Consider the following 27,318-nt stretch of genomic DNA (forward strand, 5'->3'; position numbering starts at 1 on the left):
AGTAATTTTTTATTTGCTGGGGCATAAATATTTATTATCATACCCTTGTAGGAGCCAGTCGTTGAACTAGTGAGTTCTGGAACTGTGTAGATATCCACCCTTGCATCCCAATAAGCTTTGCTCTTCTCTGAGGCCACCCCTGCCCCCAAATTACATGGTCCTAAAAGGAAAGTCTGTGCAGTATTGAAGGGAGAGGTCTAAGGAGGTTATTGTTGAGAGTGTGGGAAGCAGAATGAGTTGGAGACTTCAGTGCAAATTAAGGAAAGGATGAGCTCCTTCAGTGGTGGCATACGTCTGTTGCTGAATGCGCCCTCTATTCAGAAATTTAAAAATTCACTATTTGCTTCATCTAATGCTAGGCCTGAATTTGGGGGCAGGAATTATATGATATGTTAGAATTCTCTAATTCTTATATCATGGCTGAATATGAGGTAATAAAAGTTTGTTTTGTATTTTGTGGGTGAGAAGACTACTGTAGTTAAAAAAGATCAGCAATCCCCTCTGCCATTTGTCATACAAAATGGTGCCATTTAATTCAATAATTCTCTCTTACATGTTTGTTTTTTGATGGAGTCAAGTGTGAATGACAGACTTGCATGACACTTTGTAGTATATCCTGAGTAATAACTGACTGCACTCAAGTCATTCCAAGTCTAGCATGCTTCTCAAAGTTTGTTTCTGAGTTTTACAACAGCCTGCAATAGAATTTATAGTATTGCTTTCTGTTACAATGAAAATATGCCATTTTGTGTGTTTATAAGAAGTAGTTTCCTCTGAAAGAACAAACTCTTCAATAGCATAGGTTATATCTTGAGATTACTCTTTCAGAGTGTATTATTTTAAGATGTCTGGTAAGTTGCCAGATTTGTGTCTTTCTTTTTTTATTTTGGAGAGTATAATTCCAGTGTAAAAGTTATATTATAAACTGTGTGTGTGTGTGTGTGTGTGTGGCTATTTACATTTGTTTACGGGAGAGCATTTAATATTTTAATGTCAATAACTTATGTATGATTAGTAGATAAAATGCATCAATGGAAAAGGATAATTAAAAATAGGATTCTATTAAAAAACTTTCTGTACATGAAGGTATATATAGTTGTTTAAAAAGTGCCAAACCAATTACCTAATATCTAGAATAAAACAGCTCTGTTTACGTTTGTGTGCAGGCAGCAGTTAAAGGGCTGTGAAGGAGGAGAGCAGAGTGGGCGGAGATGGGTGGGGCCGTCTGGCTGGAGAGGCTGGCAGAAGGCCATCAGGAGAGGCCATCTCCAGCGCTGGGAGCAGCACCAGCTGTATACGTCTATTGGGCCTGAAGGTTTTGCTCCCTCAATGTATTTTTGTGCTGTTTTAAAATTTCTGATGTTTAGAATTAAAAGAAAAAATTTAGTTAGGTAGAAACTTAGAGAAGTGAATATTAAGAGCCCTCTGAAGAGAAGCACACTCCCCTCTACCTCAGTCCCTCCTCCCTACGCTACAGAATTTGAAAACTGTATGCCCTCTTTATTTATTTATTTTTTTTAAGATTTATTTATTTAGGCCGGCGCCGCGGCTCACTAGGCTAATCCTCCACCTAGCGGCGCCGGCACACTGGGTTCTAGTCCTGGTTGGGGCGCCGGATTCTGTCCTGGTTGCCCCTCTTCCAGGCCAGCTCTCTGCTGTGGCCCGGGAGTGCAGTGGAGGATGGCCCAAGTCCTTGGGCCCTGCACCCCATGGGAGACCAGGAAAAGCACCTGGCTCCTGGCTCCTGCCATCGGATCAGCGTGGTGCGCCGGCCGCAGCGCGCCGGCCGCGGCAGCCATTGGAGGGTGAACCAACGGCAAAGGAAGACCTTTCTCTCTGTCTCTCTCTCTCACTGTCCACTCTGCCTGTCAAATAAATAAATAAATAAATAAATAAATAAATAAAAAGATTTATTTATTTATTTGAAAGTCAGAGTTACAAAGAGAGAGGAGGAAAGGCAGTGAGAGAGAGAGAGAGAGAGAGAGAGAGGTCTTCCGTTCGTTGGTTCACTCCCCAGTTGGCCCCAATGGCTGGAGCTGTGCTGATCTGTAGCCAGGAGCCAGGAGCTTCCTCCAGATCTCCCACATGGGTGCAGGGGCCCAAGGACTTGGGCCATCTTCCCAGGCCATAGCAGAGAGCTGGACTGGAAGTGGAGCAGCCAGGACTTGAACCGGCACCCATAGGAGATGCTGGCACTGCAGACGACGGCTTTATCCGCTTACACCACAGTGCCAGCCCCTGTATGCCCTCTTAAACAGAGTTTCTGAAATGCATTGACTTGTTTTAGAAAATGGTACTTTTTATGAATATGGTACATTTTTAAAGTATTTAAATTTTCACTGAATATTTCTTCACCTATCATCTCAATTAAATCCCTCAGTGACTCTGGTATCAAATGAATTTTCATTGTAAAGTTTGGAATTGAGAGCCGGCGCCGTGGCTCAATAGGCTAATCCTCCACCTTGCGGCGCCGGCACACCGGGTTCTAGTCCTGGTCGGGGCGCCGGATTCTGTCCCGGTTGCCCCTCTTCCAGGCCAGCTCTCTGCTATGGCCAGGGAGTGCAGTGGAGGATGGCCCAGGTGCTTGGGCCCTGCACCCCATGGGAGACCAGGAAAAGCACCTGGATCCTGGCTCCTGCCATCGGATCAGCGCGGTGCGCCGGCTGCAGCAGCGGCCATTGGAGGGTGAACCAACGGCAAAAGGAAGACCTTTCTCTCTCTGTCTCTCTCTCTCACTGTCCACTCTGCCTATCAAAAAAAAAAAAAAAAAAAAAAAAAGTTTGGAATTGAGATGTCAGAGATAACATACAAGCTGACACAGTGTCTTTTCAACTTGTTTTACGTGTGTGGATGTGTTTGCATGTAAGAATGTATGCATTGATTGTTGTCTAAATGGCATTAAAGTGTTAACTGCTTCTGTCTTGAGTATGGAGATTTTGATTATTTTTTGTGCTCAAATCTACATTGTATTTTCTGACATTACTCATGTATCATTTTTATGATAAGAGACAGTGAAAACTATATGTTAAGTCCAAAGAGGGCTGGTGAAGAAGAGCATTTAAAGAAAAGTTGTGTGACCAAGTCATCTTTTCTCTGCAGACACGTCAAGTTCTGGAGGAGCTGACAGAGTTGCCTGTGATGGTGGAACTGGCCAGTGACTTCTTGGATAGAAACACACCAGTCTTTCGAGATGATGTTTGCTTTTTCATTAGTCAGTCAGGTGTGTTAATTTTTTAAAAAATTTTTGAATATTTAGTTATTTGAAAGGCAGAGTTGCAGAGAGGCAGAGGCAGTGAGAAAGAGAGAGCGGTCTTCCATCTGCTGGTTCACTCCCCCAAATGGCCACAATGGTCAGAGCTGGGCTGATCTTAAGCCAGGAGCCAGGAGCTTCTTCTGGGTCTCCCACGCAGGTGAGAGGCCCAAGGACTTGGGCCATCTGCTGCTGCTTTTCCAGGCCATAGCAGAGAGCTGGGTCAGAAGTGGAACAGCTGGGACTCGAACCAGCACCCATATGGAATGCCGGCACTGCAGGCAGCAGTTTTATCCGCTATGCCACAGTGCTGGCCTCTAAATTTATTTCTGAAAACGTATTTGATTGAAAGGCAGAGATACAGAGAGAGAGGCCGGGATTGAAATAGAGATATGGAGTTGCTGTCTCCTGATTCACTTTCCAGATGCCCACAACAGCTGAGAATTGGTAACCTTATCCAGCTCTCCCACGTGGGTGAAAGAGACCCAACTACTTGAGCCTTCACCACTGCCTCCTAGGGTGCACATTAGCAGGGCACTGGATCGGAAGTGGAGCTGGGACTTGAATCTAGGCACTTCAGTATGGGACATGGGTATCCCAAGTAGTGTCTTTTTTTTTTCTTTATTTTAGATTTATTTTATTTATTTGAAAGACAGAGTTACAGAAGAGAGGTAGTAGAGATAGAAAGAGAGGTCCTCCACCTTCTGGCTCACTCCCCAGATGGCCACAGTGGCTGGAGCTGCGCTGATCTGAAGCCAGGAGCTTCTTCCAGGTCTCCCACGTGGGTGCAGGGGCCCAAGGACTTGGGCCATCTTCTACTGCTTTCCCAGGCCATAGCAGAGAGCTGGACAGGAAGAGGAGCAGCTGGGACTAGAACAAGCGCCCATATGGGATGCCGGCTCTTCAGGCCAGGGCATTAACCTGTTCCACCACAGCACCGGCCCCCCAAGTAGTGTCTTAACTGCTAGCCCAAGCATCTGCCCAGAGGCATATTAATTTTAAAGACTGGAAGGGAAGGAAAGTCATTATTTGTAGTTTTTCTAGAGTATCATGGCAAAAACTGATGTTTAAAGATAAACTGGTATTGCAAATGATATGACATCTATTTTAATATTACTTAGTTCTTTATGAATTAGTAGAAAAGAGCTGAATTTTCAAAGGTAGAGTATGAGAAGAGATCCTAAAAAGGCAATTTTAAATGCATGTTTTATGCTTTATATATAAAAAGTGATACTATTGAAAGTGTGGCAATTTGGGGCAGGCATTTGGTGTAGCAGTTAAGATGTCCCTTGGGACACACATCCCATATTGGAGTGTCTGGTTTGTGTCATGGCTCCTCCACTCCCATTCAGCTTCCTACTAATGCTTACCCTGGTAGGCAGGAGGAAATGGCCCAAGTAGCTGTGTCCTTGCTATCTGCATGGGAGATCCAGGTTGAGTTCCAGGCTTCTGGCTTCATCTGGCCCTGGGCCTGACTATTGAGGGCATTTAACATGTGAACCAGTAGATGGTAGATCTCTGTCTTTCATATAAAATAAAAAGTAATTAATTAATTAAATAAAAAATACAGTGCGGTCAGTTTGTTTTTACATTTAAGAAATGGCTTACATGGAAAGTGCTCTGTGTATTACATTTGTGGTCCTTTTTTGCACAGGTGAGACAGCAGATACCCTGATGGGTCTTCGGTACTGTAAGGAGAGAGGCGCTTTAACCGTGGGAATCACAAATACAGTTGGCAGTTCTATTTCAAGGGAGACAGACTGTGGAGTTCACATCAATGCTGGTCCTGAAATTGGCGTGGCCAGTACAAAGGTGATGTCTTGGCTTATTTCTTTGGTGATTATTTAATTGTGGTGTCTGTGGACTAGTTTGCAACTTATTTTTCATGTGTTAGCAGTTGTAGAACACCTACTCAAATATAATCATTGTAAGACTTATTACAGACTTAAGAGTCTGTAATAAGTAAGACTTATTTTCCCTTCCTTCCCCCCACTCATAGAATTTAAGTTTAAAAGGACAAATGTCTATAACGTAAGTTCACTTTGGAAAAGTCCCTGCTGGCTACCCTCATTCATCCATTATTTATTTATTTGAGAGGCAGAGAGAAAGAGTTCTCATCCACTTATTTTACTTCCCAAATGCTCCCAACTGCCCCTGACTGGGGCAAAGCAAAGAGCCAGGAACTCAGTCCAGGTCTTTCACATGGGTGACAGGAACCCAATCACTTGTGTCATCACTGATGCTTTCCAGGATGTCCATTAGCAGGAAGCTGGATGTTAACCCCAGCTACTTTGTTATGGGATTGCAAGTGTCTTTCCTGGCATCTTAACCTTCAAATCCTCCTGCCAGGTATAGTGGATTCATGGTAACTGTATAATATCTCCTTTTATTAAGTAAAGTCAGCAATTAGAAAAGTAACAAATTATTAAATTCTAATAATTTTGGACTTATTTTTACTTACACATTCCTGACTTCTTATAAATATATCAGAATATACATACTACCTTTGAAAGTTGGTGGGCTGGTGCCACTGCTCACTAGGCTAATCTTCCGCCTTGTGGCGCCGGCACACCAGGTTCTAGTCCTGGTCGGGGCGCCGGATTCTGTCCCGGTTGCCCCTCTTCCAGGCCAGCTCTCTGCTGTGGCCCGGGAAGGCAGTGGAGGATGGCCCAAGTCCTTGGGCCCTGCACCCCATGGGAGACCAGGATAGGCACCTGGCTCCTGCCTTTGGATCAGCGTGGTGCGCCAGCCGCGGCGGCCATTGGAGGGTGAACCAACGGCAAAGGAAGACCTTTCTCTCTGTCTCTCTCTCTCACTGTCCACTCTGCCTGTAAAAAAAAAAAAAAAAAGTTGATGAAGAGTAGTACACTTTGGTGTAAAATTTGGCATTATAAAGAAGGATTAAAATTTTTTTAGTGAGTATTGTATGACAATATGTGTTTCTCTTTGGATACTGCAATGGCTTAATAGTATTTTCAAATGGGGCAGGCATTGTGGCATCAGTTGGCACACCTGCATCCTCTATTGGAGTACTGATTTGAGTCCTGGCTATTCCACTTCTGATCCAGCTTCCTGCTAATGCACCTGGGAAGGCAGTGGAAGATGGCCCAGCACTTGGGTCCCTGCACCCATGTGGGAGACCAGGTTAAAGTTCTTGATTCCTGATGAGCTTGGCACAACCCTGGCTAATGGGGGCATTTGAGGAAGGAACTGGTGGATGGAAAATCTCTCTCTGTGTTTCTCCCTCTCTGTCACTCTGCCTTTCAAATAAATAAATAGATATTTGGGAAAACAGTGTTTTCCGTTTTTAAAAAAGGCTTAGTGAGACTATTATTCTTAAATGAGGATATGCATGAATTTATTATAGTAAGACAATTAGGATCTTAGAAAGTTGTATAAATGCAAAAGATGTTCACCCATGTGAAAGACCTGGACTGAGTTCCTGGCTCTTTGCTTTGCCCCAGTCAGGGGCAGTTGGGAGCATTTGGGAAGTAAATAAGTGGATGAGAACTCTTTCTCTCTGCCTCTCAAATAAATAAATAATGGATGAATGAGGGTAGCCAGCAGGGACTTTTCCAAAGTGAACTTACGTTATAGACATTTGTCCTTCCACATTATCTGTTTTTCTGCTTAAGTTTAACATTTTTGCTGATTGTCTAATAAGATATTTGGGTATTGGTGGATTTGAATCTAATTAAAGGTTTGTGGAAGATGATGTTAATATGTATGTAAGCACATTCGAATTTTTTTCCTTAAAGAAATTTTGTGTGTGTGTGTGTGGAAAATTTGTAATTTTTCACCTAAACCCTAAGTGAGGTTTCTCTTTCTTGGGTATTTTGATATTGCTGGCATCATAATTTACAGATAGCTGAAACTTGAGTTTTCTTATATAGTAATCAAAATCTTTAAGATGTTAGTATGAGGGTTTCCATTCCTGTGGTTAAAATAACCAGCCACCCTCCCTGGTGGCAGCTCGTGGGTGTCTGTATCATTGTGGAAAGAGACAGCTTTGATGGGGGTCTGGCAACAAGGGCTTCAGTGTGGTGTATGTGGGCTACGGGATCACTCAATTGAATGCATGCTGTTGACTTACCTTTTTATAAAATCTTGAACTGTGAACTGTCATGGGAGATATTCTTTTGATTATTTATTTATTTATTTATTTGACAGAGTTAGACAGTGAGAGAGAGATGGAGAGAAAGGTCTTCCTTCCGTTGATTCACCCCCAAAATGGCCGCCACGGCCAGAACTATGCCGATCCGAAGCCAGGAGCCAGGTGCTTCCTCCTGGTCTCCCATGCGGGTGCAGGGCCCAAGCACTTGGGCCATCTTCCACTGCCTTCCCGGGCCACAGCAGAGAGCTGGACTGGAAGAGGAGGAACCGGGACAGAACCCAGTGCCCATTTGATTTTTTTTTTAAAGATGTATTTTTTTTATTTGAAAGAGTTACAAAGAGAGAGGTAGAGACAGAGAAAGAGAGAGGTCTTCCATCCACTTGTTCACTCCGCAAATGGCCAGAGCTGAGCTGATCCAAAGCCAGGAACCAGGAGCTTCTTTGGGTCTCCTACATGGTTGCAGGGGCCCAGGCTCTTGGGCCATCCTCCATCCTTTCCCAGGCACCTTAGCAGGGAGCTGGATTGGAGGTGGAGCAGCCAGGACTTGAACCAGTGCCCATATGGGATGCCATTGCTGCAGGCTGGGGCTTTAACCCGTTGTGCCTAGGTACCAGCCCCTTCTTTTGATTTCTAATTCTTTTGTTTGTGAGAACTTAAAATTTCTTCAATGTTTTGTTATAATTTTCAAACATACAACAGTGTTTAAAATTTTACATTAAAATATATAGCCACCTCCTGGATTCTACCATTAACCTCTTTTTCAATTGTTCAATTTCTAAACCATAGAATTCACCAATATTAAGTATATATATATATTTTAAAAAGATTTATTTGTATTTGAAAGGCAGAGAGTTACAGAAAGGCAGAGGCAGAGAGAAAGAGAGGTCTTCTATCTGCTGGTTCACTCCCCAGATGGCCACATTGGCCGGAGCTGGGCTGATCTGAAGCCAGGAGCTGGGAGTTTCTTCCGGGTCTCCCACACAGGTGCAGGGGTCCAAGAACTTGGGCCATCTCCTACTGCTTTCCCAGGCCATAGCAGAGAGCTGGATCAGAAATGGAACACTCAGGACTCAAACTGGCACCCATTTGGGATGCTGACACTGCAGGCAGCAGCTTTACCGCTACGCCACAGTGCTGGCCCCAAGTATAGAGTTTTGCTAAATTTTTTTTTTGTGCATCTATGACCACAATTCAATTTTAGGACATTTCAGTCACCTGAACATTTTTTTGTGCTTCTTTATGGTGAATCTCTAATCCTGCCTTTTACTCTTACACCTAGTGACTATTGCATTCTCGTATTTGATTATGTTTTTCCAGAAATTTCTTACAAATGGAATTATATAATATATGGCTTTTCTGTCTGGCTTTTTTCACTTCAGAGAATAAAGTTTTTGAGATTCATTCATATTTTTATTTGTATCAGTAGTTCTTTATTTGTATTCCTTTAAAAAATCTTTATTTTGAAATATAGATTTATAGAAATTACAAAGATGATACAGAGATGCCCCATGTACTCTTCACTCAGTTTCCCCCAGTGGTTAAATCTTCTATGAGAAAGTAGGCATTATTTTATGCTACTTATTTTCTTTTTTAATTTTTTTAAATAAAGATTTTATTTTATTTATTTTATTTCTTATTTTTTTGACAGGCAGAGTGGACAGTGAGAGAGAGAGAGACAGAGAGAAAGGTCTTCCTTTTGCCGTTGGTTCACCCTCCAGTGGCCGCCGCGGCCAGTGCGCTGCGGCCGGCGCACCGCACTGATCCGATGGCAGGAGCCAGGTACTTATCCTGGTCTCCCATGGGGTGCAGGGCCCAAGCACCTGGGCCATCCTCCACTGCACTCCCTGGCCACAGCAGAGAGCGGGCCTGGAAGAGGGGCAACCGGGACAGAATCCGGCGCCCCAACCGGGAGGAGAACCCGGTGTGCCGGCGCCGTAAGGCGGAGGATTAGCCTAGTGAGCCGCGGCGCCGGCCAATAAAGATTTGTTTATTTATTTGAAAGAGTTACACAGAAAGAGAAACAGAGAGAGAGAGAGGTCTTCCATCCACTGGTTCACTTCCCCATTAGCCGCAACAGCTGGAGCTGGGCCTGTCTGAAGCCAGGAGCCAGGAGCTTCTTCTGGGTCTCCCACATGGCTGCAGGGTCCCAAGGACTTGGGCCATCTTCTACTGCTTTCCCAGGTCATAGCAGAGAGCTGTATTAGAAGTGGAGCAGCTGCGCCACAGCACTGGCCCCTATGCTACTTACTTTAAAGATCTTTGATCCTGGTCCCATTGCCCAGTGATGATCTTGTTTATGAATTCCAACCTTGCCTGGAAAACTGTCATGATTAGAGGGATGTTGTGGACTTGCTCCTAATACCAGACCGTGGACAATTTGATATTTCTGCAGGGGTGGATGGGCATAAGTGTGCAGGTTCAGCAATTTTTGTATGTTATTGCAGGTGTTTAGTATTTAACCACAGTGCTGACTATTGTTGATTTTTTAAAATAAACCAATATAACTTTGTTTTTCGCTGAATAAAAGAAGAACCAAGTTTAAAAGTTCAAAGTCAACATTTTCCTGCTAAATTCTTTCAAACCTCAGTACATTCTAAATATGGGGTATAACTTATTTTTCTTATAATTGGTTTCCTGGTTTCTATTGATATTGAAATTAAAAATATCAAATTGAAGTTGGAAATTAAGCTGTAATAGCAATGCAGTGGAAAAAACGCCTGCATTGCTTTTTTTCAAAAATTTTTTATTTATTTTTTTGACAGGCAGAGTGGACAGTGAGAGAGAGAGACAGAGAGAAAGGTCCTCCTTTGCCGTTGGTTCACCCTCCAATTGCCGCAGCGGCCGTTGCGCTGCTGCCGGTGTACTGCGCTGATCCGATTGCAGGCGCCAGGTGCTTCTCCTGGTCTCCCATGGGGTGCAGGGCCCAAGCACTTGGGCCATCCTCCACTGCCTTCCCGGGCCACAGCAGAGAGCTGGCTTGGAAGAGGGGCAACCGGGACAGAATCCGGTGCCCCGACTGGGACTAGAACCCGGTGTGCTGGTGCCGCAAGGCAGAGGATTAGCCTAGTGAGCTGCGGCGCTGGCAACAATAACATTCCTAAAGTTAGAATTGTACATAACAATGCAGCTGATCACAGCAGAGTAATTCTTGTGATTTAATAATAAACATGGAAGTAAAGCCTCATGCTTGAAACATAAATATATTATTGGGTTAGAAAGTTAGAAGTACCATTAAGAATGAGATGTGTTTGTGTTACAAAAGATTATGAACAATATTATAAAAATTTAGACAGTGTGGCTGTAGGATACAGTTAACTTCTTTTTAAAATGTTTTTTTTTTTTCTTTTAAAGATTTATTTTAGTTGTTTGAAAGACAGAGTTACACAGAGAGGTAGAGACAGAGAAAGAGGTTCATTCCCCAGATGGCTGCAATAGCCGGAGCTGCGCCAATCTGAAGCCAGGAGCCAGGAGCTAGGAGCTTCTTCCGGGTCTCCCATGCTGGTGGAGGGTCCCAAGCATGTGGGCCATCTTCCACTGCTATCCCAGGCCATAGCAGAGAGCTGGGTCAGAAGAGCAGTTGGGACTAGAATGACTAGAATGGGCGCCCATATGGGCGCTTCAGGCGAGGACGTTAACCCGCTGTGCCACAGCGCTGGCCCCTAAAAATGTTTTTAATGTTTAATTTGAAAGGCAGAGAGAGACAGAGACAGAGAAAGAGCTGTCAGTCTCCTAACTGCTGCTTTGCTCCCCGACACCTGTCTGATTCTGAGCCAGAGTTGAAGCTAGGAGCCAGGAACTCAATCCAGATCTCTCACATGGAGTCTGGGCCGTCACCTCCTGCGTCCCAGGGTGCATAGTTAACAGGAAGCTGGAATTGGGATTGGAGCATAACTCCAGCCCAGGCGCTCCAGTGTGGGATGCAGGTGTCCCAACACCTACTCCAAGAGGTAAATTCTATAATCCTTTATTTTCAGAGAGAAAATGAGCCACGCCTGTAGAAACCTAATGAAATAGAATGTGACAAATAGAGAAAAATGGGAAAAAACAAACAAACAAAAAAGCAGAACAGAAAACTTTAAGAACTTCATGTCAGTTGGCCTCAGCTACTCTTCTGAACCTTCCAAGAATTTTTATCTGTGATACAGAAGCAAACAGGATGGACTTAGACTCTCTCAACATGATGTGTTTTACTGTGACTGCTGACGGCTGGTGTTGGCTCTACATAACCTGTTTGTTGGGTGGGCATTGATTATTGTGCCAATTTGAATCCCAGTTATTCCTCTTACAGTCCAGCTTCCTGCTAATGCGGCCAGGAGGCAGCAGCTGATGACCCAGCCTCTTCCTGACACCCGTGTGGGGGACTTTGATGGAGTTCTTGGCTCCTGTCTTTGACCTGGCCCAGCCCTGACTGTTATGGGCATTTAGGCAGTGAACAAGTAGATGGAAGATTGATGTACATCTCTCTCTCTCTCACACTCTCAACTTCCACTCACTCTGACTCTCATTGTGCCTTTCAAATAAGTAAACAAATAAATTTACAAAAAGCCCCCAAAAGTTTTGGCTATCCCTGTTCTAGAAGTTCTGTCCAATTTAATGAGTAAAACAATGGGAAAAGATGACACAAAATTCTCCTTATTTTTAATTGATTAGAGCTTAAGAATATTAACTAAAAGACCTAGTTGGTATAGGAATTTAGTAAATGCTTTACATAAAACATAAGAGTTCTTTAAATGGAAAATACCTATGTGGGGGATGTGTTTTAGAAAAGAAATTCCTTTTTTTTTTTTTTTTTTGACAGGCAGAGTTAGACAGTAAGAGAGAGACAGAGAGAAAGGTCTTCCTTCTGTTGGTTCACTCCCCAACTGGCCGCCATGGCCGGTGTACCGTGCCAATCCGGAGCCAGGAGCCAGGTGCTTCCTCCTGGTCTCCCATGTGGGTGCAGGGGCCCAAGGCGGCCATTGGAAGGTAAACCAACGGCAAAAGGAAGACCTTTCTCTCTGTCTCTCTCTCTCACTGTCCACTCTGCCTGTCAAAAAAAAAAAAAAAAACAAAACAAAAAAAACTAAAAAGTAAAAATTCTGTTCCAATCAATACCAGTATTAAAAGGTATACCCAAGGGGCTGGTGTTGTGGTATAGTTTGTAGATCCCATATGGGTACCAGTTTGAGTCCCTGCTAGTCCACTTCTGATCCAACTACTTGCTAATTGCCTGGAAAAGCAGCGGAGAATGGCCCAAGTGTCTGGGCCCCTGCCACCTACTTGGAAGACCCAGATGAAGCTCCTGGTTTCTGGCTTTTTGAGGACTGAACCAGCGGATGGAAGATCTCTCTTTCTGTCTCTCCATCTCCCTCTGTAACTCTTTTCAAACAAATAAATAAGTCTTAAAAAAAAGTATACCAGGGCCAGTGCTGTGCCATAGTACTAATCCTCATATAGGTGCTGGTTCGTGACCCGGCTGCTCCTCTTCAGATTCAGCTTTCTGCTTATGGCCTGGGAAGGCAGTGAAAGCAATTGCTTGGGCCCCTGCATCCACGTGGGAGACCTGGAAGAAACTCCTAGCTCCTGGCTTTGCATTGGCTCAGCTCCAGCCATTGGAATCATTTGGGGAATAAACCATAGGATGGAAGATGTTTCTGTCTTTCCTTCTCTTTATAACTCTACCTCTCAAACCGAGAAAAACTATTTGAAACATAACAGTAAAGGTCTTCTTAAACCAATTTAAGGCCGGCGCCGCAGCTCACTAGGCTAATCCTCCGCCTTGCGGCGCTGGCACACCAGGTTCTAGTCCCGTTTGGGGCGCCGGATTCTGTCCCGGTTGCCCCTCTTCCAGGCCAGCTCTCTGCTGTGGCCAGGGAGTGCAGTGGAGGATGGCCCAGGTGCTTGGGCCCTGCACCCCACGGGAGACCAGGAGAAGTACCTGGCTCCTGCCATCGGATCAGCGCGGTGCGCCAGCTGCAGCACGCCGGCCGCAGTGGCCATTGGAGGGTGAACCAACGGCAAAGGAAGACCTTTCTCTCTGTCTCTCTCTCTCACTGTCCACTCTGCCTGTCAAAAACAAAACAAACAAACAAACAAAAAAACAACAACAAAAAAACCAATTTAAACCAAACAAATCAGTAAAAACCCAAATTAAAAACAGGTGAAGGGACAGCACCATGGTGCGGTGGATTAATCCTCCGCCTGCTGTGCCGGCATCCCATATGGATGCCGGTTCTAGTCCTGGCTGCTCCTCTTCCAATCCAGCTCTCTGCTGTGGCCTGGGAGTGCAGTGGAGGATGGCCCAGGTCCTTGGGCCCCTGCACCCATGTGGGAGACCTGGAAGAAGCTCCTGACTCCTGGCTTCAGATCAGCACAGCTCTGGCTATTGCAGCCATCTGGGGAGTGAACCATCGATGGAAGACCTCTCTCTCTGTCTCTCCCTCTCACTGTCTGTAACTCTATCTCTCAAATAAATAAATAAAATCTTAAAAAAAAAAAAACAGATGAATAACATCAAAGCCAGTTCTCAGAAGAGCAAACAAATGCTGAACAAACATGAAAATAATCTTAATTTTTTTTTATTCAAAATGTGCATTTTATAGTAGTGCCGAGGGCCCATTGTCCTGCAGTCAAAGTGGTAAATATTTGCTAAAAAGATAATATTTCATATAGAACAGGCACATCTTAAAGTTGTATACAGCTAATTAATTAGAGGGAAAATAGTCTGGGCCACATGACCACATGTTTAAAAATATTCACAGTTGTATAACATAGAAAAATAAATGTCTTTTAGTTCATGTGTCCATCAATAAAATCCTGTATGTTTGAGATTTATGTATCAAGTATTTTGCTGACTGACTGATGTCTTAGTTCTCATCATGGTCTTGTAAGTCCCATGTGCCTTTAACAGATGGACACCTGAGGCCTAAAGAGAACTGTTGAAGGTCACACACTAGAAAGAGAGAATTCCTTCCTAGGAAAGTGTTTTCCATGCTAATGAGGAGTACAAGCAAGTTATAAAATTGTGCCTGTTAATTAATTTTCGTAACAAGGTAAAGAAAAACAAGGTTAAAACTAGGAGGCAGAGTTCACAAATGTTATTAATAGTATTTAGTAATACAATTGTTCCTATTAATAGGATTGGAGATTATTCTCATTTCCATTTCAGTTTTCTACAGTTGTACTTTCTTTTAATTTTAGCAAAATTTTTGTTTAAAAAAGAAAATGGGGGTGAGGAACAAGCAGTAGGCAAGGCTGAAAAATCAATTCTAAAGAAATTAAATTCTCTCTTCTCTCTCTCTCTTTCTTTTTTTTTTTTTTTTTTTTTTGACAGGCAGAGTGGACAGTGAAAGAGAGAGACAGAGAGAAAGGTCTTCCTTTGCCGTTGGTTCACCCTCCAATGGCCGCCGCTGCAGCCGGCGCACCGCGCTGATCCGATGGCAGGAGCCAGGAGCCAGGTGCTTTTCCTGGTCTCCCATGGGGTGCAGGGCCCAAGCACCTGGGCCATCCTCCACTGCACTCCCTGGCCACAGCAGAGAGCTGGCCCGGAAGAGGGGCAACCGGGACAGAATCCGGCACCCCGACCGGGACTAGAACCCGGTGTGCCGGCGCCGCTAGGCAGAGGATTAGCCTAGTGAGCTGTGGTGCCGGCCTCTAACTCTTTCAAATAAATAAATAAATCTTTAAAAAAATTTAAATAAATCCAGCAATACCAGTGCAAGTCCTTCTAGCCCTTGACATTTTGAGACACTAGGAACTTAACTTGATTAGCATATGCAGATTTGCTGTCTGCTCTCTTTCCTTTGGCATGTTTCTTTTCCTTCATTTCTTGAATTTATTAGAGAATTCATAAGCATCCTATGATGATAAGGTATTAGCTTTTGTGTGGGAAATAAAGATTAGGTCGTTTGTTCAAGATTCAGTAAAGGAGAATAGTGGTAATTTTTCAAGTACTGTTTTGTTTTATTGTTACCAGTGTTTATAAAAGATGTATACTGTTAAACTAAAGGGAATTTGGTTTACTTCCATCTTTTTTTTGCTTTAATTTAAATTTCCAAGCTGCAGCTGCACCTCATTCTGCTGCTTGCTCTGATGTTTCAGGCTTACACCAGCCAGTTTGTGTCACTTGTGATGTTCGCTCTCATGATGTGCGATGACAGGATCTCCATGCAAGAGAGACGCAAAGAGATCATGCTTGGCCTGAAACGGCTGCCCGGTACGAAGATGCTCACAGATCAGTCCTTGTTCTCTAAAGGGGTGGATGCTGGGTCACATTCTGTTCTTAGCCTTGAAGCTTGTGTAGCTGTTTTGTAAGATCTTTCTGCTTTTGATGCACGTATAAGAAATCTCACACTGACACCACAGAAGCACAGAACACTGTGTTTAATATTCACTAGATTGCTACCAGTATTATTGCTGTTATGTTGTTTTGTTCAGTTTATTGTCTTTTTTCATCGAGTTTGCTCTTACTTCCTTACAGATTTGATTAAGGAAGTACTCAGCATGGACGATGAGATTCAGAAGCTGGCAACAGAACTGTATCATCAGAAGTCAGTCCTGATCATGGGGCGAGGCTATCATTATGCCACTTGTCTTGAAGGGGCGCTGGTAAGTTGGCTCACGTGCCGTGAATTTTGGTCTGTTGACTTCTGGGCCTGACACAGTCATGCTTTCAGGTTGAATGAGTGAAGTGGGTAGAACTCTTTAAATTACCTCAGTACTTGCCTAGTGTACTTTGTTTATCTTGATAAAGTACAACAGAGAACTTAATCCAAAGGTGAAAACCAAGAATATGATGTGGTTTAGCATGATAAGTTGAGTTTATCAAGTGTTGAGGTTAATTTGTTGTCCATATATGGATAAGGTAGTAAGTTTTTTAGATAATAAGAAATTTGATGTAAAACATGAAGCAAATAGGAGAACACTTAAAAGAAATATGCAGGTATTCTTGATAATATAAAGTCTTAGACAAAAGGTTCTTATGGGACTTTAAATGTCCAGTTGTTGATATTACAGAAATAATGATCTGTTAACTTCTAAGCTGTATTTACAGATCAGTGGTTCTTTATTTCTTGTAGCTAAGTAGACAGTAACTTAACATATCAGATATTTTCTATAATATTGACTTAAGGATATGAATTTTTTGAAAAATGGACTGAAGGCTCACCTTGTTCTTTCCTATTAGAAAATCAAGGAAATTACTTACATGCACTCTGAGGGCATCCTCGCTGGTGAGTTGAAACACGGCCCCCTGGCTTTGGTGGATAAGCTGATGCCCGTCATCATGATCATCATGAGAGACCACACTTACGCCAAGTGTCAGAACGCTCTCCAGCAGGTGGTTGCTCGGCAGGTAAGTCAGGAGCAGCCATGAGGACACCTTGGGAACCTAGGAGCCTACTTACTAGAGCTGATTTGAATTTTGTGACACTTAAAGTGATAGACTGGTGCTAGGGATCTGACTTGGGAAACTCACTAACTCATTTGCTTTGTAGTATAGCCATCGTGGTTCACAGGGGAGAAATCCTATCTGCAGAGTTTTGACAGGACCCAGCTCAGAGGTTAGACAGAACCAAGACTGAAACTGAGCTCTTGGTCTCTGATCCTGTCTCTATCAGTTAACCTGTGCCGCTCCTTCTAAACTTAGATTGTTAAATATAGCTCAAGAGAAACCTAACATTTAGATTTTACATCAATAGGAGTTTTCTTTAGAGCCACTGGATATCTATAGAAATTCCAAAAGGTACTGCTCCCTAAGTACAATGTAGTGGTAGTGAACTTGAGCTTTGAAGATAGGCATAGCTGAATTCACAAACTTAGGCTGGAATTTCTTAGTCTTGTGAGTTTTAAAAAAATTACCAAATCTCCCAAAGCTTCGATTTCCTTCCCTACGTAAGTGACATCAATCAGACTCACCCCCAGGACTGTGAGTTTAAATTGGTCTGTCAGTGAGGCCATGTGCATAGTTTGCCCCACAGTTTATCTTTCATGTGCCGTCGCTCTGCTTTTGCTTACGGTCATATCGTGTGTATGTGTGTGTGATTGTCTTTCCCAGGGGCGCCCTGTGGTGATTTGTGATAAGGAGGACACGGAGACCATTAAGAACACCAAGAGAACAATCAAGGTGCCCCACTCGGTGGACTGCTTGCAGGGCATCCTCAGCGTGATCCCCTTGCAGCTGCTGGCTTTCCACCTTGCTGTGTTGAGAGGCTATGATGTAAGTGGGCGTCGGGAATCCACAGAAGTCTTGGGATGCCTTATTCCTTGGGCACATTCTGATAGTTTTCCCCTAAAGTTTTAACAGGAGCATTTGAGAAACCCATTAGATACATGACTGACACCTGTTGTATTTTCGTGACCAAATTTGTAGTTCCTCACATCTTATCCATAAGACATGACCCACTTAAGGGAATCTCCATCTGTTTTCTTATTAGCATTACCTCGTGTTTCTTTTTTTTTTCTTTTTTCTTTTTTTTTTAATTTTTTTGACAGGCAGAGTGGACAGTGAGAGAGAGACAGAGAGAAAGGTCTTCCTTTTGCCGTTGGTTCACCCTCCAATGGCCGCCACGGCTGGCGCGTTGCGGCCGGCGCACCGCGCTGATCCAATGGCAGGAGCCAGGTACTTATCCTGGCCTCCCATGGGGTGCAGGGCCCAAGCACTTGGGCCATCCTCCACTGCACTCCCTGGCCACAGCAGAGAGCTGGCCTGGAAGAGGGGCAACCGGGAAAGAATCCGGCGCCCCGACTGGGACTAGAACCCGGTGTGCCGGTGCCGCTAGGTGGAGGATTAGCCTATTGAGCCGCGGTGCCGGCCTCCCCGTGTTTCTAAATGGGTTAGCTGCTGGCATTTGGGTGGGATAGGGGCCCAGTTTATTCTCATAAGGAACTATCACCCACATTACTGCACTTGTGGCACCCAAAACACATGGTTCTTTTATTTCTAGCATCCCCTCCCAGGACTGCTGCCTTTGTAGAGGACCATGTTAGGTCTTCCTGTATGAACTGGTGCCTTGAGAATTTTTTTTCCTAGTTATTTCAGTTTTTTTCAAGTTGTATTATAGGATTATATTACTAATTTTTTGTAGTCTGTGATAAAGGTGGTTAATGAGCATACTGTTTACTGTTTATAAACAAAAATAACTTGCTTATAGTGGTTCTCCCTTATTCCTGTGCTTTTAAAATTTGTTTTGCAGGTTGATTTCCCACGGAATCTTGCCAAATCTGTAACTGTAGAGTAAGGAACATCGGAAACTGGACGATTAAGCAACACAAGACACCTTTTGTATTTAAAACTTTGATTTGAAATATCACTCCTTGAAGCCTTTTTTAGTAAATCCTTATTTATATATCAGTTACAATTAGTCCACTCAGTTTGTGATTTTTGTGAAATTACCTCTTATATTTTTTCCAGTAATTGTTGGGGTGGTTTAAATAATGGAATATATGCAGAAGATTTCAGCTGTTTTCTGTAAAGAATGCTGGGTATTGAATTTCTGGGTCCTCTGCTTCTATCCGAGAGGATTGTATTTTAAAAGTAACTGGTATTTGTTTTACCTTGCTTTGTTCATTCAGACCAATGAAAGAGTAGTGCATTTAGCTGTAGCCTCTAAAGCCCGTGGCAAAGTTTGCTGATACTTGGATATTTACTGAAGGCTTTGCTAAGTTACATATAAATAGAAGATGCTGTAATTGATTTTGAGCCTGCTTCTGTTTTGTTTTTAGATCAAACTGTACAACAAAAAGCTGAACACTATTCTTGGTGGAATTTATTTCTAAGTTTGGTTAATCTTAGTTTCTGAAACCTGTTGTCTGTTTTCTGTAGGAGAAGCTAATTTAGGAGGCAAAATATTATAATAGGGCATAAGTGTTCTCCAGTCTTTAACAACGTAATTTGCACAATTATGTAGCATAAACTTTACATTTGAGCTGCTTTGGACAACTGACAGTAAGATTTTAAATTTGAAGTTGGAAAGTTGAGATGGAAGCTGTGTTCCGATCTCCTAAAAGTGGTTTTTATTTCTTTGTATCTGTAGTCTTTTTTATTTCTTAACTTTTGAGCACATCTTTTATCTTGTTCTTTGAAATCACAGCAGAGTTGCTGTCATAGGTCTCAAATAAAATCAATCTCGATATACTCAGTATGTGTCAAGGAAGGGAGAATTTCCTGCAGTTAATTCAAGCTTTCCTTCACTGCCTTGTTGCATAAAACTGGTACCCTTACTGCCAGTCTGGCAGTTCTTTGCAGTCGTTGGGAAGATTGGCAAGTCTTTGTCTAATTCTATGTCTCCCGATGTCTAAGGAGGGCCTTGGTAGCAAGAACAGGGTGCTTTCTACCTCTGTGGGTGACAGACGGCATCATCTAGGGTCACCTCGGATCACTTCTCTTGTCTGTGTTTTCTGTGTTCTACCCCTGGAATTTATTTACAAATGAAGAAGTTATAAATAAAAGGGTATTGACGTGCCTTCAGCTGGCTAGTGTAAGAAATAGAAGTTGACAATTTGGATTAAAATATTTAAAGTAAAATATTAGTTTGATACCCAAAAAATTGTGAATAATGATTTCCTTGCAGAGTTTTTTGGAACAGGTCTTGTGAGCTGTAGGAGAGTATGTGTATGTTTTGGTTAAGTCCTTCTCTTTCAGAAATTTTCACTTTGCAACTGTGAAGGTGAGCTGTTCAGCAGTAATTTTTTAATCCAGTCTTTTCCTTCCTTATTTGTGTTTGAACTTCTTAATTAGGTTAAGGTTTTCTGAACAGCTGTGATGGCTGCAAGACGTGCATAGAGTTCTGTGTGTGTTTTAGGGTTACAGAAAGGATTGGCATAGTTTGAGGAATTTGGAAGGACTCTTATAGATGCTGACTAGAAACCTGTTTTCAAAAGTAAAATTTGGTCACTATTTACATATAATTACTTTGGTGGTTTTTATCTTAGTTTCTAAGACTACTTTGTGTAAGCCTGCTAGATTTAGTGTGTGTGTAGTATAATTGCTTATGTTCAGTATATTATTAGCATTTTACACACATGATTTGTATGTGTTTGTAGCATTTCTTTTTATTTTTAAGGTTAGTAGATAATAATTGTGCATCTTTCTCTGTAGGGTACAGTGTGTTTCGGTACGTTTATGCATTGTCTAATTATCAACTCAGGATAGTTAGATTATCCTTCATCTCACATGTTTATCATTTCTTCATGATGAGAACTTTCAAAATCCTCTCATGTACTTTTTTGGAATTATGCAGTATTGTTGGTTGTGCTCACCCTTCTGTGCAGTTGAACATCAGAACTCGTCCCTCTTACCTGGCTGCGGCTGCACCACTTCACCAGTATCTCCCCATCTCCTCATCTGCTTTCCTCTCCTCCACCTCGGGTAACCCCTGCACTGCTCTCTCCTCATGTGAGCTCAGCTGGAGTAGACTGCACACAGGCGTGAGATCATGTGGCATTTCTCACTCTATAGCTTGGGTCAGCGTTCCACATTGAAATAATATGCTAAATCATTCATTACTGCATTGTCTTCTCTCCTTCTCTCCTTGTTTCTCTTACACATACATACGACTAGGTAAGTTCTAAGCTGAATATTGAAAGCCTAAATGAAGAACAAAGTGATATTTTCTGAGCCAACATGGTTTCTCCTCCCTCTTCTTTTTCTTGCTCTTTAACCCATTTGATATAGTAATTTTTAAATGCTTTTATAAATTCTTAACAATCTTGTTGCAATGATGCAGACCAATAAGTGAGCATGTCCAGTTAAAACCAAAGTAATATAGGGTAAGGAATCTGATTTTTCAGAATAGATGTTCTACAGTAAGAGTCCTTTATGTAAACTTCTAGTGGTGCATTTAAAGTTCAGATTTCACTCATGCAACTTAGAGGTCCCCGTACCTGAGCCTTTCTTGGTCAGGGGGTGTGTGTAGCATCTGACACATGGCCCAGTAAATGATTGTTACTTTGGGGTCAGCTTTTCAGTCCTTTTGAAAAGAAATCACCTGTGCCATAGCAATAAAGGATAAGAGAAAAATGAACTGTTTTTAGGTTGTTATAACTGTCAGCAAATGGCTTATCAGTACCCGTTACAGGCAAGTCACTGTGCTAGACATTGAAAAGTCCATCTCCCTCAGAGCACTCTCTGTTTATCCTCAGGTGGACTGGACGCTTGAGGGGGTGAGGTCTGTTGGGAAGACACAAGGTGAAGAAGTGGAAAGAGAGGGAATGGAGCTGGGGTGAATGGATTTGTTTACACAAATAGTGGCTCAGATTTGGAGGCATAACCGTGTTCATTAAAAGTGAAATGTTTGCTAAGTATACTGTTTCACAGACTGCACAGATACACACATCTGTGGTACTGCGGGGGTGGGTATGGTGGTGCAGCGGTTAAGCTGTTTGCTGCTTGGAACACCTGCATCCCATAATGGGTGTGCTGGTTTGAGTCCTGGCTACTCTGCCTCTGATCCAGCTTCCTGAGATGCAGCAAATAATAAGTCAAATGCTTGGGCTCTTAACACTCAGGTAGGAGACCTGGATGGAGTTCCAGTCTCCTGGTTTTGGCCTGGCCCAGCCCTGGCTGTTGCAGAGTGTGTGAAAATCTATGGTACTGTATGACTAATGTGCGAAGATGAAAACCAATCAAACCTGCTCCTGAAAGGGAACTGACACACGGTGACATGCCAGTAGGGCTGTTGGTTAAGAGAGCCAGTACAGTCTTTCTCTCTTAGGTTTCTTGGAAGGTTATTTCTAACATGAGATTGTCTTATCCTTTTTTTAAAAAAAAGTTTTAATTGACACAATATGTACACATTTATGGGGTCCACTGTGACAGTTACAAGTGTACAGTGTGCAGTGATCAGATCAGGGTAATTGGGACATGCCCATCACCTCATTTATTGTTTCTTTGTGTTGAGATCATTCAAAATCCTCTCGACTAGTTGTCTTATCTGTTTGAATACAGGTGTTTTTGGCGCTAGTTAGGTCTGTGTTGGGAGGAAAGGAGCCTGTTATTGGCTTCTTGGTACTGGTTTTGGCTTCTTGGCCTCTGACTATTTCTGTTTCTCTTCAAATAAGAAAACCAGCTGAAGTATTTTCTTTAGCAAGCATATTTTTTAAGAAGTCTGTTAGGGTCAGTTTTTTTCTCTTATTGTTTTTTAAAATTAGGATATACTATAGCAATAAAAGAGAAAGACTGCTGTTAACTGTTGCATGCTACAACTTAAGTGTTTTTTCCTAAAAAAGCACAATGTCATTGAAAATTATTTATTGAAAAAGATTTCATAGCTCACATTGAATTTGTGAAGACCAAAGAAAATTGAAGGAAATGGTGAAGGTATTTTAGTTTCATGATATCCACACATTTAGTAAATTTTGTGTACAAGAATACTGATCAGAGTGTTTTACCCATGGAAACAGAGTTCAGATTACTTTTTTTTTTTTACTATTAGAGTCTCAAGTATAGAAATTGTAACACATGAATCAGATTTTCCCTGCTATATTTAGAGATTGTTAATATTTCAATATCTTCCTAGGCTGATGAATTTAAACATATTTCCAAATCTGTGTCAGTGACCCCCAGTCAGACTGAAAACATTCGCTTCAAACCAATGATATCCAGGGTTAAAATAAGAATCAGTTAACTAGCAAGACTGTAAAATTACACCAGCTTGATATCAAAATGTTATGTAATATACCATAAATAGTGGCTAATGAGAACATCTTAGGACATTCTCAGATTACCTTTTTACTGTATTAGTTTTCAGAATGAATATAGAAATGATCCTGTTAGCTGTTTGAATGTTCTGTTCTTGAAAGTGTTTTTGCTTAAAGAAACCTTTTGGTATTTGTTTAAATTATACTTCTCGTGAGGTGGAAATGTTAGAATCATCCTTGCTCTGTTTCAGCTTTGGTTCTTTAAAATGAATGTTTAGTTTCCTGAGCCACTTTGTCATTTTGTCCTCATGTGTTGTTAAGTCCAGTGTCTCTAAGCCTGAACTGTGAATAAATTACCAAAAATGTGCTGAGAATTTCATTCTGAAGCAGTGTGCCAGTGTTTGGAGCATGTCCTGTGTATAGTTGTGTTAGCAGTGGTACTGTGATCAGAATGTAGCCAGTGTTTGCAGTAGTTGTTAATGAACATTGCTGATGCCAAAAGCGTACTCATTATTGTTGCTTTTAAACGGAGGAAATGACCAGAGAATTATTCCCAGAGCCACAAATCTCTACCCATACTTGCAGTGCTTTCACAAGGGGTCATCAGAGAAAAGCTGCTAACACAGCTCAGAGGTCAGGCACTTTCTCAAGTCTTTTACCATTTTTTGCAATAATGTGTAGTTTGTGGCACATTTCCAGGGTATGCAGTGATAGTTGCAGAAGAAAGATACTTGAAGTGAGTGACTAGCAAGACAACCTGAAGTTTCTCTTGTGTCTGGGCACCTGTTGATATAGGACAGAGATTCCCTTCACGGATGTCCTTTATAAACAGCAGTGGAATTCCTGTCCCTACTGCTTGTAGCACTTACTGTGTTTGCAGGAAATGTATAGACCAGGGCAGTTTGAGTGAGTAGAACTGCTGTTACACCAAGCCGCGGTGACACCTGCTCCCAGCCCCGGGTCCCGCTGCCTTGCCTTTGGCTCCTGCTCATGCTCTCTGCAGCAAAGCCTGGGCTGCCCCACCAGCATGGAGTATTTGTTTCTCAGGCTGCATTTTTGACATAAAGTTCAGCCTTACTTCTAGTAAACAGTTCTCAGCAAATTATCTTTCATTGGTTGTCAGAATTTACTGAGTGCTTCGTAAATAAAGACCAAGAAATAATTTCCCTAAAAATTAAGAGATCACTTTTTATTGCTGTGGCATTTAGAAAAAAATACATTCTTTTAACTTTTTTGTGGGGGATGCAAGAAAGAAGTAAAGGTTAAGTTTCTACCATTAATCTGAATGGTAAATAGTTTTACCTTTTTTCTTTTTTAAAGGGATTTATGTATTTATTTAAAAGGCAGAGATATATATAGAGAGTGCGTGTGAGCTTCCATCCGCTGATTCACTCTCCAAATGGCTGCAACTTCTATGGCTGGGTCAGGCAGAAGCCAGGAGCTTGGAACTCCATCTGGGTCCCCTACATGGGTGTAGAGGCCCAAGCATTTGGGCCATCCTCCACTGCTTTTGCAAGTGCATTAATAGTGAGCTGGATCAGAAGTGGAGTAGCCAGGACTTGAACCAACACCCATAAGGGATGCAAGTATTACAGGCTGTGGCTTAACCCACTGTACCACAGTAACAGCCCCTTCCCTAATCTTTTTTACATGTTGTAGGAACCTTGCTAGTTAACGAGCATCCTGGAGCTGTAGACTACTCTTGGGATAACTCACAGAAAGGTGACCTAGTTTAGTTGTTCTGTCAGCTGAGCCCTTCCCAGGTAGTATAGGTACAGTAAGAGTGGTTCATGCCCTCCTTGGTCAGGTTGTCCACACCAGAGTATCTCTAAGGTTGGAAGTCACATTTGTGAGCGCTACAGTAACATGATTCAGTAACTCAGATTCCAAGGCTCACTTAGGTATTTTCTCCCGGAGAAAGCTGTCATAGAATCATATTTTCTAAGAGATTTTGGATATGAGGCATGGAAGTGTAATTGAAAATAGAGAACCAGAAATGGAGCTTGTAAACAATCAGTGCATCAGTCGGTGGTTTCTATGGCAAGTCAAATGTGAGATTAACTCCCTAGAAGCCTTGATCCATTGTCTTCAAACAAGACCCCTATGGGATGGGGGAATTATTGTCTGAGGTAATAAAGTCTTGTTTATAGGCAAGATAAATAGTAATGCATTCAATTCAAGTTCCTTGCTGTTGGACTTGACTGTGTCTAGCTAGTGTGATTTATGGGGGCTTTTGCTTTTTCTTCTTTTGGCTTTTATATGTACAATTGTTTTGAAATGTTGAGCATATTTGCTTTGAATTTTATCTCTTAATTTTGTATTTATCCTTTGAATAAAAATGAAAACTGAATACTGAATTTATTCTCATTGCTGCTATGTAGAAACCTAGGAACTATGAGAAATCTTTGTGGAATTCCCATCTTTTGTTCTTGGTTGGTAACTTGGACCCATGTGTTGTGACTAAAGTTTAAAGCATTTCTTTGTTTGAAAAAAAAGTTAATTTTGAAATTTCTTGACACATGAAGTCTTTCTGTTTTGTTTTTGTGTTTTAAGTGAAGTGAGAAAATACGCTGGCCTGAGAATCCGGAATTCACTGACACAACATTACTGATCTAACTATTTTGAGCTGTTTTCTGAGCAGGGAGAGTTGTGTAGATTGCTTTGGACCCAGGAATGAAGGCGAGTTCTTCAGAACTAAGAGGGACTGCCTGATTGCAGACAGGTAGGTGAGTACAGAAATAAAGGATTTAACAGAAGCGGAAAGTAAGAAAGCACTAGAAAGGTAACAAATACGGATGCTAAAGGCTGCCTCTAGTTAGGAGAGGATCTGCTAGCACTGTGGCTTGATGTTTCAGGTTTGTTTCTGTTTTTTTTTTTTTTTTTTTTTCCAGTGGGAAAACATCAGCATCTTACTAATGTAAGCATTTGATGCTAAGGAAATTAAGGTAACTTTGGGGCCGGCACTGTGGTGGAATGTAGCCTGTGACACTGGCATCCCCTAGGGGTGCTGGTTCGAGTCCTGGCTGCTCCACTTCTGATCCAGCTCCCTGCTAATGTGTCTGGGAAAGCAGGGGAGGAGTGCTTGTACCCCTGCACCCATGTGGGAAACCCAGAAGAAGCTCCTGGCCATTTGGGGAGTGACAGAGGATGGAAGATTCTCTCTTTCTCTCTGCCTCTGCCTCTCCTTCTCTGTAACTCTGACTTTCAAATAGATAAATCTTAACCCCCCCCCCCCCAAAAAAAAGGTAACTTTACAAACTCAGAATTTTTGTTAAGTACATGAAATTCCATTTTATTGCAGTTTTTTTTTTTCCAAAAAATTTTTTTTATTTTATTTTTTGACAGGCAGAGTGGACAGTGAGAGAGAGAGAGACAGAAAGGTCTTCCTTTACCGTTGGTTCACCCTCCAACGGCCGCTGTGGCTGGCGCACCGCTCTGATCCGAAGCCAGGAATCAGGTGCTTCTCCTGGTCTCCCATGTAGGGTGCAGGGCCCAAGCACTTGGGCCATCCTCCACTGCACTCCCGGGCCACAGCAGAGAGCTGGACTGGAAGAGGGGCAACCGGGACAGAATCCAGCGCCCCGACCGGGACTAGAACCTAGTGTGCCGGCGCCGCAGGCAGAGGATTAGCCTATTGAGCCGTGGGGCCGGCCTTATTGCAGTTTTATGTCATACTATTTCAAATGCATTTATCTGTAGCTACTCTGGCATAGCTCCTTTGGAATGATTTCAGTCATCCCTAATGTGACTCTACCAATGACCTTGAAACCAATCAAGGAAAATTGAAAATGACTTTTGGGTGAATGGGGTAAGAAGTGGAAATGGGTTGTTAATCTTTTTTTATTTATTTACAAGACGCTTGGTCAAGGGCTGGCATTGTGGTATAGCAGGTAAAGCCACCACCTGCAATGCCAGCATCCCAATAAAGGCACCAGTTCATGTCCAGGCTGTTGTGCTTCCAATCCAGGTCCCTGCTAATGGCCTGGGAAAGCAGTGGAAGATGGCCCAAGTGCTTGGGCCCTGACACCCACCTGGGAGACATGGAAGAAGCTCCTGGCGCTGGGCCACCTTGGGAGTGAACCAGCAGATAGAAGATCTCTGTGTCTCTCCCTCTCTGTATGTATCTCTGACTTTCAAATAAAATCTTTAAATTTGTTTTTCAGAATATGCACTTTCCATAAACATTTTAAAGAATTCTCACATAGGAGTCAGCATTGTGGCATAGCAGATGAAGCTACTGGTTACAATGCTGGCATCTAGTGTGGGTGCTAGTTTATGTCCCAGCTGTTCCATTTCTGATCCAGCTCCCTGCTAATGGCCTAGGAAAAGCATCAGAAGA

General features: G+C 42.5%; 1 protein-coding gene across 2 annotated transcripts in view; it reads left to right on the forward strand.

Moving 5' to 3' along the window:
- Positions 1–25,329, forward strand: part of GFPT1 (glutamine--fructose-6-phosphate transaminase 1) — a 73,435-nt gene extending 48,106 nt beyond the window's left edge. For both annotated transcript variants that reach the window (XM_089326346.1, XM_089326347.1), the window contains 7 exons: positions 3,100–3,220; positions 4,905–5,062; positions 15,444–15,558; positions 15,823–15,950; positions 16,528–16,695; positions 17,398–17,559; positions 18,536–25,329. In XM_089326346.1, coding sequence (XP_089182472.1) covers positions 3,100–3,220; positions 4,905–5,062; positions 15,444–15,558; positions 15,823–15,950; positions 16,528–16,695; positions 17,398–17,559; positions 18,536–18,580 — 897 coding nt within the window. In that variant the 3' untranslated portion in view covers positions 18,581–25,329. The remainder of the gene's footprint in view (positions 1–3,099; positions 3,221–4,904; positions 5,063–15,443; positions 15,559–15,822; positions 15,951–16,527; positions 16,696–17,397; positions 17,560–18,535) is intronic.
- Positions 25,330–27,318: the final 1,989 nt, after the last annotated feature.

Source organism: Oryctolagus cuniculus, chromosome 2 (assembly GCF_051225735.1).
Source record: "Oryctolagus cuniculus isolate XC-2025 breed Fujian yellow rabbit chromosome 2, ASM5122573v1, whole genome shotgun sequence".
Lineage (NCBI taxonomy): Eukaryota > Metazoa > Chordata > Mammalia > Lagomorpha > Leporidae > Oryctolagus > Oryctolagus cuniculus.